This window comes from Diceros bicornis, chromosome 13 (assembly GCF_020826845.1).
Source record: "Diceros bicornis minor isolate mBicDic1 chromosome 13, mDicBic1.mat.cur, whole genome shotgun sequence".
Taxonomy (NCBI): Eukaryota; Metazoa; Chordata; class Mammalia; order Perissodactyla; family Rhinocerotidae; genus Diceros; species Diceros bicornis.
The window spans coordinates 14,624,722-14,643,352 of record NC_080752.1 but is presented as its reverse complement, the minus strand read 5'-3'; the positions used below and the strand labels follow the sequence as shown (position 1 = coordinate 14,643,352).

Here is an 18,631-nt window from a genome sequence, read left to right as displayed (position 1 = left end):
CTGAGTTCAGCCACTTACCAGCTATGTGTGTGATCTTAGGCAAGTTACTTAAGACCTAAGTGCCTCTCAGTTTCCTCATATGTAAAATGGGAACAAGAACAGTATGAATCTCATACAGTTGTAGTTAGAAGAAATGAAAGTGAACATAAAGCATGAATACACTGCCTAGCATGTAGTAAGTGCTCAACAAATATTAAGTATTAGTCTTAAATCACCTCTTCATAAATAATTCCATATTATTTTCTCATCAGTTGAAAAATTACTTTGCAAAGCAGCAATACCAAGGCTCCTCCATGAGATAACATTCTTTAACTGGAAAAACAATACAAGAAAATTACTGATGATGGTGAAAACACCAGTGAAGTTCCTCTTTCCCTGGAAACACCTTAGTTAGGAAACTTTTTCTTTTCTTATTTTACAGATAAAAAAGTGACTTGCTTCAGAAATCAATGATTATTATAAACAGTGTAATTTTTGTGGCCATGAGAAATAATGGCAAGCTACTAAAATCTGAAACAATTACTAGGACATGAATTGATCAAGTATTTACCATATGATATATACTGCTAGATAATGACCCAAAAAAGAGATACACATATTAATAAAATATTTTCTAATATGCACAAAACTTGACTGACTGCCAGTCATTCTACAAACATTTACAGGATATCTATCATGTTTTTATAAAAATCTTATCAATTGTTTGAGTATATTCTTTGAAAGGCTAACTTTTTATTTATTTATTTATTTATTTATTTATTTTTTTGCTGAGGAAGATTAGCCCTGAGGCGACATCTGTTGCCAATCTTACTCAGTTTTGCTTAAGGAAGATTAGCCCTGAGCTAATATCTGAGCCAATCTTCCTCTACTTTATATGTGGGTTACTGGCACAGCATGGCTGATGAGTGGTATAGGTCCGCGCCTGGGGTTCTGAACCTGCAAACCCAGGCCACTGAAGTAGAACGTGCCAAACTTAATCACTATGCCATGGGGCTGGCCCCTAAAAGGCCACTTTCTTTTTTTTATTTATTCATTTTTTGTGAGGAAGATCAGCCCTGTGCTAACATCTGCCAATCCTCCTTTTTTTTTTTTTTGCTGAGGAAGACTGGCCCTGGGCTAACATCCATGCCCATCTTCCTCCACTTTATATGGGACGCCGCCACAGCATGGCTTGCCAAGGAGTGCGTCGGTGTGCATCCAGGGTCCAAACTGGTGAACCCCGGGCCGCCGCAGCGGAGCGCGCACACTTAACTGCTGCATCACTGGTCCGGCCCCAGGCTACTTTCTAAAAATCTCTTTTTTTCCCCTCTTCTAATTCACCTGTAATTTTTATTTTACATACATGTGGGGATAGAAAATGGGTAAGAGATGGTAGTTTAGTTTAAAAATATTCTAAATATATTTTTTTTCTAAGTTAATAGTGAGTATGCACCTATATTCTTAGGCTGAGATAAACTTCCACTTTTTAAAAAATGAAAGATCATACTCCATTGTATTTGAGGCCTATAATTTTATCAGTAACATTACAAAATTATTAAAAAATTCAAAGAAGATGATTGCAATTAATAATATACAAATCGGTAATATAGTGCTTTCAAGTTTTGCCTTTGATAAATCTATATACGAATGAAATTTATAATTTTATTTATTTATTTTTTTTCCCCCTAAGCCCCAGTAGATAGTTGTATGTCATAGCTGCACGTCCTTCTAGTTGCTGTATGTGAGACGCGGCCTCAGCATGGGCGGAGAAGCGGTGCGTTGGTGCCCGCCCGGGATCCGAACCCAGGCTGCCAGCAGCGGAGCGCGCGCACTTAACCGCTAAGCCACGGGGCCGGCCCAAGAAATTTAAATTAACCAAAAATTCATCTGTGTTAACCCAGGTAGCCATGATTTAAAGATACAAAATAAGTAAAACTTTAGAATGAGAGTAGGTGACAAAAAGAGATAGTAAAAACAAAAAAGATCTTTCAAAGATCTGAAATTATAGAAACTTCCCTGACCTGCTTGAGTGACCCATGGTATTCCTTTCTCAGGGACCAGAGATACTAGGCCTCAGAAACACTCTTAGGCTCACCAAAATGTTATTTTCCCTTGTTTCCAAGTCCCCGTGGGAACAAGAAGTCAGGAATAATAAGCACAGCATTTTTATTAACAGAAGTGTTCTCTCAGGACTCCTTTCCTCCAGGTGTTTTTCCACCAAATGACAAAAAAATGCTTCCTAGTGACATCGGACCAATTTATTAATTCTTTTTATCTACAGTTTTTTCATTAAGCCTCTCCAAGGTGTCAGACTGTTTGTTCTAAGGGCTGGCACACAGAGTTGAGCCAGAAAGGTAGAAATCTTGCCCTCATAGACCTTACATTCTAATAGAGGAAGACAAATAATTTCAGTTAGTAAAGTGAGTGATAAATGCTTTGAAGAAAATAAAACAAAAAAGATAATGTGATAGATTGACGAAGGCAGAAGAGAGAATACTTGAGTTAAGAGGGTCAGGGAAAAAGCCTCTGAGGAAGAAACATTTGAGAATAGACCTGAATGAAGAGGGAGCCAACAAAGATCTTAAAGAATAGCATTACAAGTCTAGGAATAGTAAATGCGCAAGTTATGAGATGGAAATGAGTTTGATGGGTTCAAAGGTCAAAAAGATGAACAACATAGCTAAAGCAAACTGAGGAGTACAAAGAGATAGGTCAAAGGGATCTTTAGTGATTAGATCACATAAGATCTTGCAGGCCAAAGGAAGGAGTTTAGAGTTTATTCTAATCACAGTGGGAAGCCACTGGAAGGTTTAAGCAGCTTCAATTGTGTCTTCATACCCAGTGCTATGCTCCTATGCTACACAAATGTGTTCTCAATTCACAAAGACCAGATTTGGGATACCCAAGGAAAAGTTGAGAGAAGATAACATGTCTGTAAACATAGAATTGCAAATGATTGAAAGGGAACAAAAGCAGTTTTCAAACGTAAAAATGATTTAACTTGCAAAGTTGATAATATTCATATTCTATGTTTAAAATTATAATTGTCTTCTTGCTTTGTTCTGAAGTTAAATCTAAAAGTTGAAAATCAATACCAGTGTAAACCTTTTTATGTCCAGGTAAATATTAATCAATTCACATTAATATTTCTCTTGAATTAATAATTTTCTTGGAGAGAGAAATATTAAATTGGAAGAATTCACTGAAGAATGTAACCTAGGATCCAGCACAAAAAGGCAAAGAGAAAAATTATACAAAAGAGCTGTTAAGGGATATCAAAGATTGATGTCAGAGGCTCCAACATCAAAAAGGAGTTCACAAGAAGACAATGTTGGGAATGAAAGAGAAGTAATATTTAAAGAGATAATAGCTAAGAATTTTCCAAATTAAAGAAAGAAATGTGTTTTCAGATCAAAAGTACACTTTGATATTCAGCAATAAAAATAAAAATCCAGGGGCTGGCCTGGTGGTGTAGTGGTTAAGTTTGTGCACTCTGCTTCAGAGGCCCAGGGTTCGCAGGTTCAGGTGCTGGGCGCGGACCTACCTACCGCTTATCAAGCCAAGCTGTGGCGGCATCACGCAGACAACATAGAGGAAGATGGGCACAGATGTTAGCCCAGGGCCAATCTTCCTCAGCAAAAAAAGGAGGATTGGCAACAGATGTTAGTTCAGTGCTAATCTTCCTCACAAAAAAAACAAAGAAAAAAACATCCACTTATATGTACACATATAGAGCAATGAAACAGAATAGAGTCCAGAAACAGATCTATACATTTAAGCTAAACTAATATTCAAAAGCAGTGCCAAGGTAATTCAATGGCAAAAGAATAGTCTTTAACAAATAGTGCTGTAACAATTGGATATCTATAAGCAGTTGAAAAAAAAGAACTTCAAGACTTATCTCACTCTCTCTACAAAGATTAACTCAAAATGGATCATAGATCTAGAGATGAGAGCTACAGCTATAAAACTTCTAGAAAAAAATATCAGAGAAAATTTTTGTGACTTTGGATTAAGGCAAAGATTTCTTAGGAAACTAAAGTATAAACTATAAAAGAAAAATTGATAAACTGGATTCACAAAAATTTACAACTTCCACTCTTTGAAAGACAATTAAGAAAATGAAAAGACAAGCGGTGGACTAGAATATAATATTTGCAAAATACACTATCTAATAAAGGACTTGTATCCAAAATTCATAAAGTACTAAAAACTCATTAAGAAAACAACCCAATTTTTAAATGGGCAAAAGAACAGCTACAGAAGGTAAATAAGCATACGGAAAGATGCTCAATATCATTAGTCATTAGCGAAATGCAAACTAAAACCACAATGAGATACTACTACACACTCCTTACAAAAGTAAAAATTAAAAAATAAAAAGGCAATACAAGGTGCTGGCAAAGATCCAGAACAACTGGAACTTTTCATACATTGCAGGTGAATAGATAAACAAATTGTGGTACATACACTCACTTTAGTATATAGCACGTAATTTTTTAAAGATAATGAAAAGTTCAGAAGAAGACATTACTTCTATCTGGGAGGATCATCTGAGAAGAATTCATGGAGAAAGTGGTCTTTGAGTGAGACTTAAGAGAACTGATAAGATTCAGATAGTTGGAATATTGAAAAATAGCATGGGGGTGGGGCTTATGATCATGAGCAATGAAGTAGGAAACCATCAGAATATATAAAGAACCAAGAAATGTTTAGTTTGGCTACAATGGAAGTACGGGGAGACTACTAGTGGGAAATGAGACTGGAAATATAGGATCAGATTATGTAGAGTGCTGAATGTTGGAGTACACAGTTTATTCTAAAGGCAATGTGGAGCCAATAAAGGTTTTACAGTAAGAAAAGGAAACCCCCAAATATTAACTCTGGAAAAAATAATCTGGTAGATACAATTCCCATCTCATTCAAATCCATGTTCTGAAAGTTTGTTTGTAAAAAACAAGTACAAAACATGGAGGAAGGGAGAGGAGATGGGAAGAAACAATATAAAATTTAGAATCTCCCATGGCACTACAATAACCAGAAGGCATCTTGAAACTCTCAGAACGTCATTTCTCATGAAATACAATTTTCCCCCTCACTGTGGAAAGCATAAGCAACTACGAATGACAAAAAACACTTTTATATACTAAATAAACAACATACATACACACATATATACACACACACATATTATTATTAAATATATGTAGTTTAGATTAAAAATTCACAGGAAAGTAAAAAGAAAGGTCAATCAAGGGCTTCTTAGGCTTTTTGAGTGATTTATGGCAGAGTAACCACTAAGCAAGTGATAGAGTATTCAAGGCTTTCACATACTCGGGAAATTTAAGACACAATTTGCCAATTCTATACAGTGTGCTACAAAGAGAAAAAAACAATGAATTAGGATCGTTTTAGAACACTTAAAATATGTTTCCACTTATTAAAAAAATCATAGTGAGGCTTCATGACATTAGCATCATGGAGGAGTGAGCTCTTCCCTTAGTCTCTCCCTACTAAGATACAACGTAAAGGACATTCATAAACCAACAGAGGACATTCATACAACACAGCAGACATCTGAGAGATCCACAATGCCATACATCTCAAGATGGGGATGCTGGACCCCTCCAGGAGGTAGTGGAAGGAGGTAAGGGGATCATTTCTCCCTCCTATGCAGCAGCGACCTAGGGGTGGGACCTCGTGATGGCCGGCATGCAACCCTGAGAGGAGAAGGGAGAGAACGCACCCCTCTGTGGGAACACTGTGCCCTCAGAATTACCTCCCGGCCTATGGGAATGCCCCACACAGAGGTGGCTAAGCAATCACAGGCGTGTCTGCACCAAGCTGGGCAGACAGTGAGTGCAGAGCTGGGGCACGTGGGATGGTGAACACAAAAGAAAGCACCCCTCCTCCCCCTACCTCCTGGTGCACCAGCTCAGCCTGACAGCCTGAGCAGGGGATCCCTGCCAGAGGGCCCGAGGATACGTTTGTAAAACAGCGGCAGTGAGTGGGCAAACGCAGACGGCCCTGTCAGCATAGCTTCCAAAAAACAGGCACAGCTGCCAGAGATCACGGCAGGCTCAGAATACACAGTTCCTGCCCCCCCACCCAGTGGCAGCAGGTGGATCTGCGACCAGATACTACCACTATGCAAAGGCACAATCCACCCCACCAAACAGTATGAAGAGGTATATTAATACTCCAGGTTAGAAGGAAAATGACAAGCACCAGAAATCAATCCTGAAGGCACATAAATTTACAATCTAAATGACAAGAGAATTAAAAATATCTATCATTAAAAAACTCGAGTTACAAGAAAACTCAGAAAGACAGTTCAATGAAATCAGGAATAAAATTAATGAACAGAGGGAATTCTTCACAGATTGAAATTATAATGAAAAAATCAATCAGAAATGTTGCAAATGAAAAACATAATGAATGAGATAAAGAAAAATCTGGAGTCCTGAAATAACACAGTGGATATTACGGAGGACAGAATTAGCAATTTAGAGGACAGAAATATAGAAATTCTCCAAGAAATATCTGACAATTAGGAAATGCAACATAAGGATTATAGGTATCCTAGAGGGAAAAGAGGGGGAGAGAGGAGCAGAGAGCTTGTTCAAAGAAACAATAGCTGAGAACTTCCCAAACCTGGGGAAGGAGCTGGAATTACAAGTAAAAGAAGCTAACAGAACTCCTAATTACATCAATGTAAAAAGACCTTCTCCAAGGCATATATTAGTAAAACTGGCAAAAGTCAACAACAAAGAAAAAATATTAAAGGCAGAAAGGCAGAAGAAAATAACCTACAAAGGAACCCCTATCAGGCTTTCAGTGGATTTCTCAGCATAAACTTTGCAAGCTAGGAGAGAGTGGAATGATATATTCAAAATTTTGAAAGACAAAAACTTTCAGCCAAGAATACTCTATCCAATGAAAACATCCTTCAGATATGATGGAGAAATAAAATCTTTCCCAGATAAACAAAAGCTGAGGGAGTTCATCGCCACAAGACCCTCCCTACAAGAAATGACCAAGAAGGCCCACATACCCCCCCCCCCTAAAAAAGAAAGAGTTTACAAAGCCTTGAACAAGGAGATAAACAGGCAGATGAGCTGCTATCAGGTTAGCAAACACTTATAACATTAAAGATAAAGGGAAAGAAAACATCAAAAATAAATATAATCATTACATTTAAACAACAAACACAACACAAAAGGGAATAAGTTGTGACAACAATAACTTAGTTGGGGAAGAGGCAAGGACACACCAGAACCTGCCTAGACTAAGGAAATAAGAGGCTATCAGAAAATGGACTATCTCACCTACGAGATCTTTTATACAAACCTCACAGGAACCACTAAACAAAAAATCAGGGGTGGGCCTGGTGGCATAGCAGTTAAGTGCACATGCTCCACTTCGGTGGCCCAGGGTGCACAGGTTTGGATTCCGGGCGCGCACTGATGCACCGCTTGTCAAGCCATGCTGTGGCGGCGTCTTATATAAAGTAGAGAAAGATGGGCACAGATGTTAGCCCAGAGGCAATCTTCCTCAGCAAAAAGAGGAGGATTGGCATCAGAAGTTAGCTCAAGGCCAATCTTCCTCACACACAAAAAAAAATTAAAACATAGCCACAAATGATAAATAAAGAGAAAACCATCATAGAGAACCACCAAACTGAATTGGCAGTCTGAAATACATGGGACAAGAAAAAAGGAAAATACAGAACAACTGGAAAACAAGTGATAAAATGGCAGCACTAAGCCCTCATATATCAATAATCACTCTAAATGTAAACGGATTGAATTCTCCAATCAAAAGACACAGAGTGGCTGGATGGGTTAAAAAATAAGACCCAACAATATGGTGCCTTCAGGAAACACATCTCAGCTCTAAGACAAACACAGGCTCGGAGCGAAGGGATGGAAGATGATACTCCAGGCTAATGGCAAACAAAAGAAAGCAGGTGTTGTCATACTTAGACACAGTAAACTTCAAGATAAAAAAGGCAATAAGTGACAAAGACGGGCAGTATATAATGATAAAAGGGACACTCCACCAACAGGACATAACACTTAAAAATATAAACGTACCTAATACAGAAGTACCAAAGTACACAAAGCAACTACTAACAGACCTAAAAGAAGATATTAACAGCAACACGCTTACAATATGGGACCTTAACACCCCACTTACATCAATGGATTGATCATCCAGACAGAAAGCCAACAAGAAAATAGTGGAATTAAATGAAAAACTAGACCAGCTGGATTTAGTACACATATATATAACACTCCATCCAAAAACAGCAGAATACACATTCTTCTCAAGTACACATGGAACATTCTCCAAGACAGACCATGCGTTGGGAAACAAGGCAAGCTTCCATAAATTTAAGAAGATTGAAATCATATCAAGCATCTTTTCCGACCATAATGCTATGAAACTAGAAATCAACTACAAGAAAAAAGCTGGGAAAGTCACAAATATGTGGAGACTAAACAACATGCTACTGAACAACCAAAGGATCACTGAAGAAATTAAAGGAAAAATAAAAAAATATCTGGAGACAAACAAAAATAAAAATACACCATACCAACTCATATGGGATACAGCAAAAGTAGTCCTAAGAGGGAAATTCATAGCGATACAGGCCTACCCTAACAAGAAAAATCTCAAATAAATAATCTTAAACTACACCTAACAGAACCAGAAAAAGAAGAAAAACAAAGCCCAAAGTCAGCAAAAGAAGGGAAATAATAAAAATTAGAGCAGAAACAAATGAAATTAAAACCAAAAAACAGTAGAAAGGATCAATGAAACTAAGAGCTGGTTCACTGAAAAGATAAACAAAATTGACAAACCCTTAGCCAGACTCACTAAGAAGAAAACAGACAAGGCTCAAATAAATAAAATTAGAAGTGAAAGAGGAGAAATTACAATGGATACTGCAGAAATACAAAGGATTATAAGAGAATACTATGAAAAACTATATGCCAACAAATTGGACAATCTAGAAGGAATGGATAAATTCTTAGACTCATACAATCTCCCAAAACTGAATCAAGAAGAAATAGAGAATCTGAATAGACTAATCACAAGTAAAGATATTGAAACAGTAATTAAAAACTCCCAAAACATAAAAGTCCAGGACCAGATGGCTTCTCTGAAGAATTCTACCAAACATTCAAAGAAGATTTAATACCCATCCTTCTCAAACTATTCCAAAAAATTGAAGAAGACAGAATACTTCCTAACACATTTTACAAGGCCAACATCACTCTGATCCCAAAGCCAGACAAGGACAACACAAAGAAGGAAAACTACAGGCCAATATCACTGATGAACATAAATACAAAAATCCTCAACAAAATATTAGCAAACTGAATACAGCAATACATTAAAAGGATCATACACCATGATCAAGTGGCATTTATACCAGGAATGCATGGATAGTTCAACAACCACAAATCAATCAATGTGATACACTACATTAACAAAATGAGGAATAAAAACCACATGATCATCTCAATAAATGCAGAGACAGCATTTGACAAGATCCAACATCCATTTATGATAAAAACTCTCAATAAAATGGGTATAGAAGGAAAGTATCTAAACATAATAAAGGCCATATTTGACAAACCCACAGCCAACATCACACTCAACAGGGAAAAACCGAAAGCCATCCCTCTGAGAACAGGAACAAGACAAGGGTGCCCAATCTCACCACTCTTATTCAACACAATACTGGAGGTTTTGGCCAGAGCAACTAGGCAAGAAAAAGAAATAAAAGGTATTCAAATTGGCAATGAAGAAGTGAAACTCACGCTGTTTGCAGACAACATAATTTTACATATAGAAAATCCTAAAGAATCCATCGGAAAACTATTAGAAATAATCAACAACTACAGCAAAGTTGCAGGGTACAAAATACACTTACAAAAATCAGGTGCATTTCTATACTCTAATGATGAACTAACAGAAAGAGAACTTAAGAATACAATCCCATTTACAATCGCAACAAAAAGAATAAAATATCTAGGAATAAATTTAACCAAGGAGGTGAAAGACCTATACAATGAAAACTATAAGACATTATTGAAAGGAATCGATGATGATATAAAGAAATGGAAAGATATTCCATGCACAGAGATTGGAAGAATAAACAGAGTTAAAATGTCCATACTTCCTAAACCAATCTACAGATTCAATGAAATCCCAATCAAAATCCCAATGACATTCTTCAAAGAAATAGAACAAAGAATCCTAAAATTCATATGGGGCAACAAAAGACCTCTAATAGCTAAAGCAATCCTAAGAAAAAAAGAACAAAGCTGGAGGCATCACAATCCCTAACTTCAAAATATACCACACAGCTATAGTAATCAAAACAGCATGGTACTGATACAAACACAGACACACAGATCAATGGAACAGAATTGAAAGCCCAGAAATAAAACCAAACATCTACGGACAGCTAATTTTTGACAAAGGAGCTAAGAACATACAATGGAGAAAGGAAAGTCTCTTTAATAAGCAGTCTTGGGAAAACTGGACAGCCACATGCAAAAGAATGAAAGTAGACCATTATCTTTTGCCATACACAAAAATCTTTTGCCATACACAAAAATTAACTCAAATAAAGACATGAAGGTAAGACATGAAACCATAAAACTCCTAGAAGAGAATATAGGCAATACACTCTTTGACATTGGTCTTAGAAGGATCTTTTTGAATACCATGTCTACTCGGGCAAGGGAAACAAAAGAAAAAATAAACAAATGGGACTACATCAGACTAAAGAGCTTCTGCAAGGCAAAGGAAACCAGGAACAAAACAAAAATACAACCCATCAACTGGGAGAAAATATTTGCTAATCATATATCTGACAAGTGGTTAATCTCCAAAATATATAAAGAACTCACACAACTCAACAACAAAAAAAACAAACAACCCGATCAAAAAATGCACAGAAGACACGAATAGACATTTTTCCAAAAACGATATACAGATGGCCAACAGGCACATGAAAAGTTCAACTTGATTAGTTCAACATCACTAATCATCAGGGAAATGCAAATCAAAACTACAATGAGATATCACCTTACACCCATTAGAATGGCTGTAATTACCAAGACAAAAAATATCAAATGTTGGAGAGGATGTAAAGGGAATCCTCATATACTGCTCATGGGAATGCAAACTGGTGCAGCCACTATGGAAAACAGTATGGAGATTTCTCAAAAAACTAAAAATAGAACTACCACACGACCCAGCTATCCCACTACTGGATATTTATCCAAAGAACTTGAAATCAACAACTCAAAGAGACTTATGCACTCCTATGTTCGTTGCAGCATTATTCACTATAGCCAAGATGTGGAAGCAACCCAAGTGCCCATTGACTGATGAATGGATAAAGAAGATGTGGTATATATATACAATGGAATAGTACTCAGCCATAAAAAAAGACAAACTCGTCCCATCTGCAACAACATGGATGAACCTTGAGGGTATTATGTTAAGCGAAATAAGCCAGACAGAGAAAGACAAACACCGTATGATTTCACTCATATGTGGAAGATGAACAAACACATGGACAAATAGAACAGATTAGTGGTTACCAGAGGGGAAGGGGGTTGGGGGGTGAACATAAGGGGTAAAGGGGCACATATATATGGTGACTGACAAATAATAATGTACAACTGAAATTTCACAATCTTATAAATTATTATGACCTCAATAAAAAATATCATAGTGAAATAATATATCAAGCTACTAACTTGATTATTTAAAAACAGGATTCTTAATAAAACATGCATAGCACATAGATATTATGCATATCTTTTTTTTAAGAACTGCTGTACTATTTTTTTTTGTTCGGTTTTTGTTTTTGTTTTTTGTGAGGGAGATCAGCCCTGAGCTAACATCCATGCCAATCCTCCTCTTTTTTTTGCTGAGAAAGACTGGCCCTGAGCTAACATCCATGCCGATCTTTCTCCACTTTATGTGGGACACTGCCACAGCATGGCCCGACAAGCTGTGCATCAGTGCGTGCCTGGGATCTGAACCAACAGAGCGTGTGCACTTAACCGCTACGCCACAGGGCCGGCCCCTGCTGTACTATTAATATATATACAGAGGCTACTGACATACTGTAAAGAATATTGGTCTGGGAGCTTTGATTCTAATTCTGCCACCCACTAGGTCTGTGATTAAGGCAAGTTGTTAACACTCTAGGTCTCATTTTCCTCATCTAAAAAGGAAGCGTTTGTACTAAATGATCTAAGATATCTTCTATTCCCAATATTTTATGAGCTGTAAAATGATTCCTTTTCAAAGAGAGACTCTTATAGCTCACTCGTTTATGCTTTTGAAATGTTCTTTACTTAGATATATATGTACACGCCCTCACCCTATATTATAGATAATATTTAAGACAGCTTAGATGTATTATGGTCTAACTTGAGATTATCACCATTATCTTACTATCAGTTCCAAGTAATTTTTGTTGTAGAATTTTTGTATTTTAATATGATAGTTCAAAGTGAACTCTGATGATATAAAGGGATATTTTTTAAAAATGAGTAACCATTTATGGTAAACACATATTTTAATGACGAATGTAATGATTCACATCCTTTCCTTATTGGTATTTCTCAGAGTTCCAATCAAAGCTCTAGTCTCTTCACACTGGCCTATCCTATTCACAACCATAGTTAAACTATCACATAAATGCTGGGCCTCCCAAATCTGTATTTTAGCTCAGATCTACCTCCTGAAGTCCATATCCATATATGCATCTTCCATTTACATATCACCATCTGTTGTCATTATTTCAAATTTAATACCCTGAACAAAGAACTCATTGCCCACTCCTCTGCCAAATCTGCTCTTCTATTCACTATCTCAATGAACAAGAACAAAGTACACTCAGGTGCCCAAGCCAGAAATCTGAAGTCAGCTTTGACTTGTCCCCTCTCACCCCTCACATCCAATTAGTCAGCAAATCCTACTGAACTGAAGCATCACTGTCTTCTATATCTCTTCAACACTCCTTATTCCCACTGCCATTACTTAACTTAAATTCTGATAATTTCTTAATCTCTTCCTGGATCCCTACAATAGCTTTTTAAAAAATCAACTTTAAAATAACAAGTGTTGGCGAGGATGTGGAGGAAAGGGTACCCTTGTGCACTGTTGGTGGGAATGTAAATTGGTGCAGCCACTATGGAAAACAGTATGGAGGGTCCTCAAAAAATTAAAAATAGAACTACCATATGATCCTGCAATTCTACTTCTGGGTATTCATCCAAAGGAAACAAAAACACTTAACTCGAAAAGATTTCTGCACCCCCATGTTCATTGTAGCATTATTTACAATAGCCAAGACATGGAAACAATCTAAGTGGCCATTAATGGATGAATATAAAAAGAAAATGCAGTATATATATATATATAATGGAATATTATTCAGCCGTAAAAAAGAAGGAAATCTTGCCATTTGCGACAACATGCATGGACCTTGAGGGCAATATGCTAAGTGAAATAAGTCAGAGAAAGACAAATATTGTATGATGTCACTTATATGTGGAATCTGAAAATATCAAACTCATAGAAACAAAGAACAGATTGGTGGTTGCCAGAGGTAGGGGGTGAGAGGTGGGTGAAACGGGTGAAGGTGGTCAAAAGGTACAAACTTCCAGTTATAAGATAAATAAGTACTGAGGATGTAATGTACAGCAAGGGGACTATAGTGAACAATACTGTATTGTATATTTGAAATTGCTAAGAGAGTAGATCTTAAAAGTTCTCACCACAAGAAAAAAAAATTTGTAACTGTGTGATCATTTCACAATATATACACATACATATGTTGAATCATTATGTTGTATACCTAAAACTAATATAATGTTATATATCAATTATATCTCAATAAAAATATTTAAGTCAATTTCACTTATAATTTGTGTACAATAAATTGTATATAATTTGAGGTATTATAAATTGAGGTATAATTTACATATAATAAAACTCACAGATTTTAAGTATATAGTTCAATGGGTTTTGACAAATGTAAACATCCATGTAACCACTATCCCAATCAAGATATAGAACATTTACATCATCCCAGAAAGTTCCCAGAGACCTCTAGTCAATTCCAGCACCTGCACCCCACCTCACTCCAGGCAAACATTGATCTAATTTCTGTCATCACAGATTTCATTTTGCCTGTTCCAGAGAATCATATAAATGGAATCAGGTAATGAGCACTTTTTTGTGCCTGGCTTCTTTCGTTCAGGATAATGTCTGTGAGAATCATCCATGTTGTTGTATATATCAGCAATCTGTTTATTTTTTATTGTTGAGCAGTATTCTAGTGCTTATCCACTGTAATGTTTGTTTGTTTATCCACTGCAATTGCTTCTTAACTGGTCTACCGGCCATCAACATAGACTTTGATCCATTTTCATACTGCTTCTGGAGTCATCTTTCTAAAATGCAAATCTGATTATGTCCCTCATTTCTTTCAGTGATTCCTAACTGCCTACAGAATAAAGGACAAACTCCTAAACAAGACATTCACGAACCTTCCATGCCCTAGTCCCTGATGCCCTCTCAAAACCTACATGAAAATACAATTACTTGGACCCTCAATGCCATTTCTCTGTTTAGAGTTTTTACATGTGAATACATTCACATTGAGGAGAAAAGTGAAAGCTTGTCATTTCTGGAACTAAATTTAGGTCCAGGGTATTATATTACCCGGAGGCTCTAGATGACTTCAAATTAACCCCAAATGTTTTGGAACTGACACAGTAAATACTACAATGTACTTCACAGGTATCACGGGTTCCGTTTCCAATGTATAGCCTTGTCCTCGTGTAATATTACACCTAAATTATCATAGAGACTAATTAAGACATAAAGGCATAATCTTTTATGCATAAGCTATAACCACACTAACAATGAAATCCTATATCCTGCTTTTGTACTTATTTCAAGAGCATTGTTACACTCTATTCATAAATATTACTTTTAATGGCTAAGAGTTCTTAAATGGCTAAGAGTTCTTTAGATGGCATACATCTAAAAAGCGTAACAGTTAAACTTTTCACCTATAAGCTGGGCATTTAGGTTGTCTCAATTTTTGTGTTAAATTTAAGTAATGCCACAATAAATACTTTCATGAACAAAGTGTACTTTTACATTTTAGATAATTTCTTTGGCAAAGAATCCCACAAGGGGAATTACTGCATTCAGAAAGTATGAATAATTTATGGTTTTAATATATTTATAAAATATTATCAAATAACATATGAAAATAGTTTAAATAACCTGGCCACCCTCACCTCCCCCAAGCCTTGTTCCTCAGAGACAATCTCTTTGATTATTCATTTGTTTTAGTTCCTATCCTTATAATACTCCTTCCCCATTTATCAACTATGGATATTATTTTTTACTTCCTGTTATGATAAATGAGAATTTAGCTCAATTACACCACTTCTTACCTCCTCTGTTAAATCACAAGGAAGTTTAGTTGTAACGTCAAATAATACACTTAAATACATTTCTTTCTCTCTCAACTATTAATAACATGTCCTTATATTAGTATCCTTAAGTCTTCTCCAACTTCTAATAGCTGTGCATTTACTTTTACATTGTTACAGTTAATAATATTTACAATTTATTTTGAAACCATAATAAAGTGGTCCACACTAGTCATTTTTAAAACTTGAAAATTAAGAGTATTTATATTATGATTATATAAATATTGTTAACTCAAGAAACAAGTGGTAAGTTATGATTATGCTTCCTTCTACCAGGTACCAATACCATGACCACTAAGCCACTCAAAGGAAAATATTCTTACCTCAAGGTCAATGGATTCTCTTACAACTCTGATTGCAGTCTTTGTAAAATAATAACGACCACATCAGGTAAAGTCCTAAAATTTGGAATTTCCTCAAACAATGGCAAGTTCTAACTTGCCATTAATACCAAAGTTCAATGCCAGGCTTCCAAATTTAAGACTACTATTTTGCATCTGAGTCCAAAAATTTTTATCATCTATAAAGGGTGCAGACTAAGTCATAAAGCATTCCCACCTGCCAGAGCATCCCGATAAAGCTGCACAAAATGATTAAAGATATCCTTTGGCAAACACTTTTCATCCGGCAGACATTGTAGAAGAATGACTATCTCAGACTGACCCACCGCATGCATTCCCTTGGTTGTGAAACACCAGCACTTCCTGTTCACATCTATAAATGGAATAAAAATAGAAAAATAAAGACACTCCTCTCAATTCTTACCCTTAAAAAAGGCACAGAAACCTATGTTATAATATAACAAAGAATAAAATAGATCATACTGAGTCTGTATAATTCAACTGTGAACAGTCACCACACTGAGCTAAAGAACTATTGTAGAAAATAAAACATACCAATGCCTCTGACTCTAAGCAAACACTTAGAAAAACAACTGGAAGGGAAGTAAAAGAAGGAATAGTGAAAGAAAATTAAAACTTCAAACTTTTAACTCTATCATTAAAAGGTGTAATTATTAAAATAAACAACATTCCATTAAAAATAAGATAGATAAAACTAAACTATGTATCCTAGGCTATAATGATTAAAGGATATATTCTCCCAGCTTTATTTTTTTAAAAAATCACTTTACCAAGAGAAATAATTACTATGTAAGACTAGAAACAATAATAAAAGCCAATATTATAGCTTTGGATTCAGGTTGTGGTCTAAAGAAAATATTTTTTTATGTACACTTATTACATTTAATCTCTGACTGAAAGATTCTAGCTATTTTAGTTATAGTCCTTTCTGGGAGAAAATTCTAGATAATCAGCAGCATAAATTTTACTTGGTTTCATGCTGTAACAAGTGGTGAAAAAGATGGCTGTTCTGGACTAGTTACTTCCACTCATTCTCTTTAAGGCTATGCAGAGTCCCAATTGCACAGGCGATATGTAGTTAAAAATAATATTCAATCCTCGACACTTTTATCATTTGTACTCCAATACAATGGGATCCCCAAAGGAATGAAAAAGGATTCAAATAAAATTACGGATACTACGATGTAAATCAAAATTAATAAAAGAACCCTTTTTTTCATTTTTGGAATAGTTACTATATACCTAAACAGGAGGTGCCCAATCTAACTATATTAAGATGGTGTAGACTTCAGGAATTCTAGGTCAGCTATTTTCTAAGTGTGACTTATAAACTAGATATGGTAAATTGAAATTTCAAGCAAATTATTTTAAAATCTGATCCTAGAAGGAAAGGTAGCAAGCATTAATAACTGGTCAAACATACAAGGGTGTGATTAGCAAGTAAACCAGAAACTTGCATTTCATTTATGTAGAACCTCTAAGGCAGTAGTATATAGGTGTTTCTGGTTTCTAAGTTCAACTTAAAACAAGTACACAGTGGTAACTGGAGGACTGTTCCCCAGGGCTTTCTTCCTCTATCTAAAACTCTGCCTATTAACATTCATCCAGAAAAAATGCATTCTCTGTTTTCCAATATATCCTGGAATCAAGATTCTAAGTTACTGTCTTCTCTCTCATTCTGATGCCCAAGAAGCTAGTGTCAGGAATTGAGAAGTTTCTTCTGAACCTTGACTTATGATGTACTGAAGTTTTACTGTGTGTTAGTTAACTAACACTTCTCCCAAATAAGGTTTTACACCATGATTAAGGTTTTTGAGATTTAAATCTAGCATGTAAATTGTTTGACCTTCCTGGATAATTTATCCACCTCCAGTTATTCTGGTGGTGAGTTGTGACTTAGCATATCCATCTCAGGAAGAACTTAACTCAGATCAGTTCAAGTTTTGTTTGGCTTTCTTCCATGGAGAATTCATCTATCTCAGCCCTATGACTAAAAGCAAGAGTTTCAGTTAGTTCCACAGTTGTCCTCTAGGATACATAATTTTATACAAAGCAACTTCTTTAGTATCCAGTTTTCAGTAACACGTGGCTCTATATAAAAATACTCGTGTATAATGAATTTGAAAGTTTTATTTATTATCTACAAGCCAGTAAAGTATCTCATTTTAATTTTAAAAAACAAATTTCTAACTTACAATTTACAATTTTAACCATTGACAACAAATTTGCATTTAAAACAAATACAAGTGGGTCAGGGCCACCATCCTCCAATTGCTGCATTACTGAAATCTGTGATGGTTTCTCTTCCACAGCATAGTCTGTAAGGGGAGAAAACAATGTAAGAGATTGGTTAAAGGGACAAATCAAGAAAAAGATCTGATAAAGGAATGGGCTGATTATTCACAGGAAAGACATAGCATTTGATTTACAGATAGCGCTAACATAGGTTTATTTGCACCTGCTGTCTCAGTGTCATGTTAATAGTGCCCCTTTCACTCTCAGAAGTGACCGAGTCCAGTTTGGATAACGTGGTTATCCTATGCACAGACTTTTCCACAAAATGGTTTGTGCCATAATCTAAAGACGGCCCTTTTATTTAACAAAAATTCTCTAACTATCATAATAAGAATTTCACATATTACATATTCTAAGACCAACATTTAAAACAATCCATGATATATAAGAAAGTGATAATACACTAGTTACCTCTGGAAAGGTTATCTAGGGGTTGAG

General features: G+C 35.8%; 1 protein-coding gene across 2 annotated transcripts in view; it reads right to left on the bottom strand.

Moving 5' to 3' along the window:
* ZFYVE9 (zinc finger FYVE-type containing 9) overlaps positions 1-18,631 on the bottom strand; it is a 200,316-nt gene that overhangs the window by 43,797 nt on the left and 137,888 nt on the right. For both annotated transcript variants that reach the window (XM_058552414.1, XM_058552413.1), the window contains 2 exons: positions 18,094-18,216; positions 16,095-16,250 (listed from right to left, as the gene is read on the bottom strand). In XM_058552414.1, coding sequence (XP_058408397.1) covers positions 16,095-16,250; positions 18,094-18,216 — 279 coding nt within the window. The remainder of the gene's footprint in view (positions 1-16,094; positions 16,251-18,093; positions 18,217-18,631) is intronic.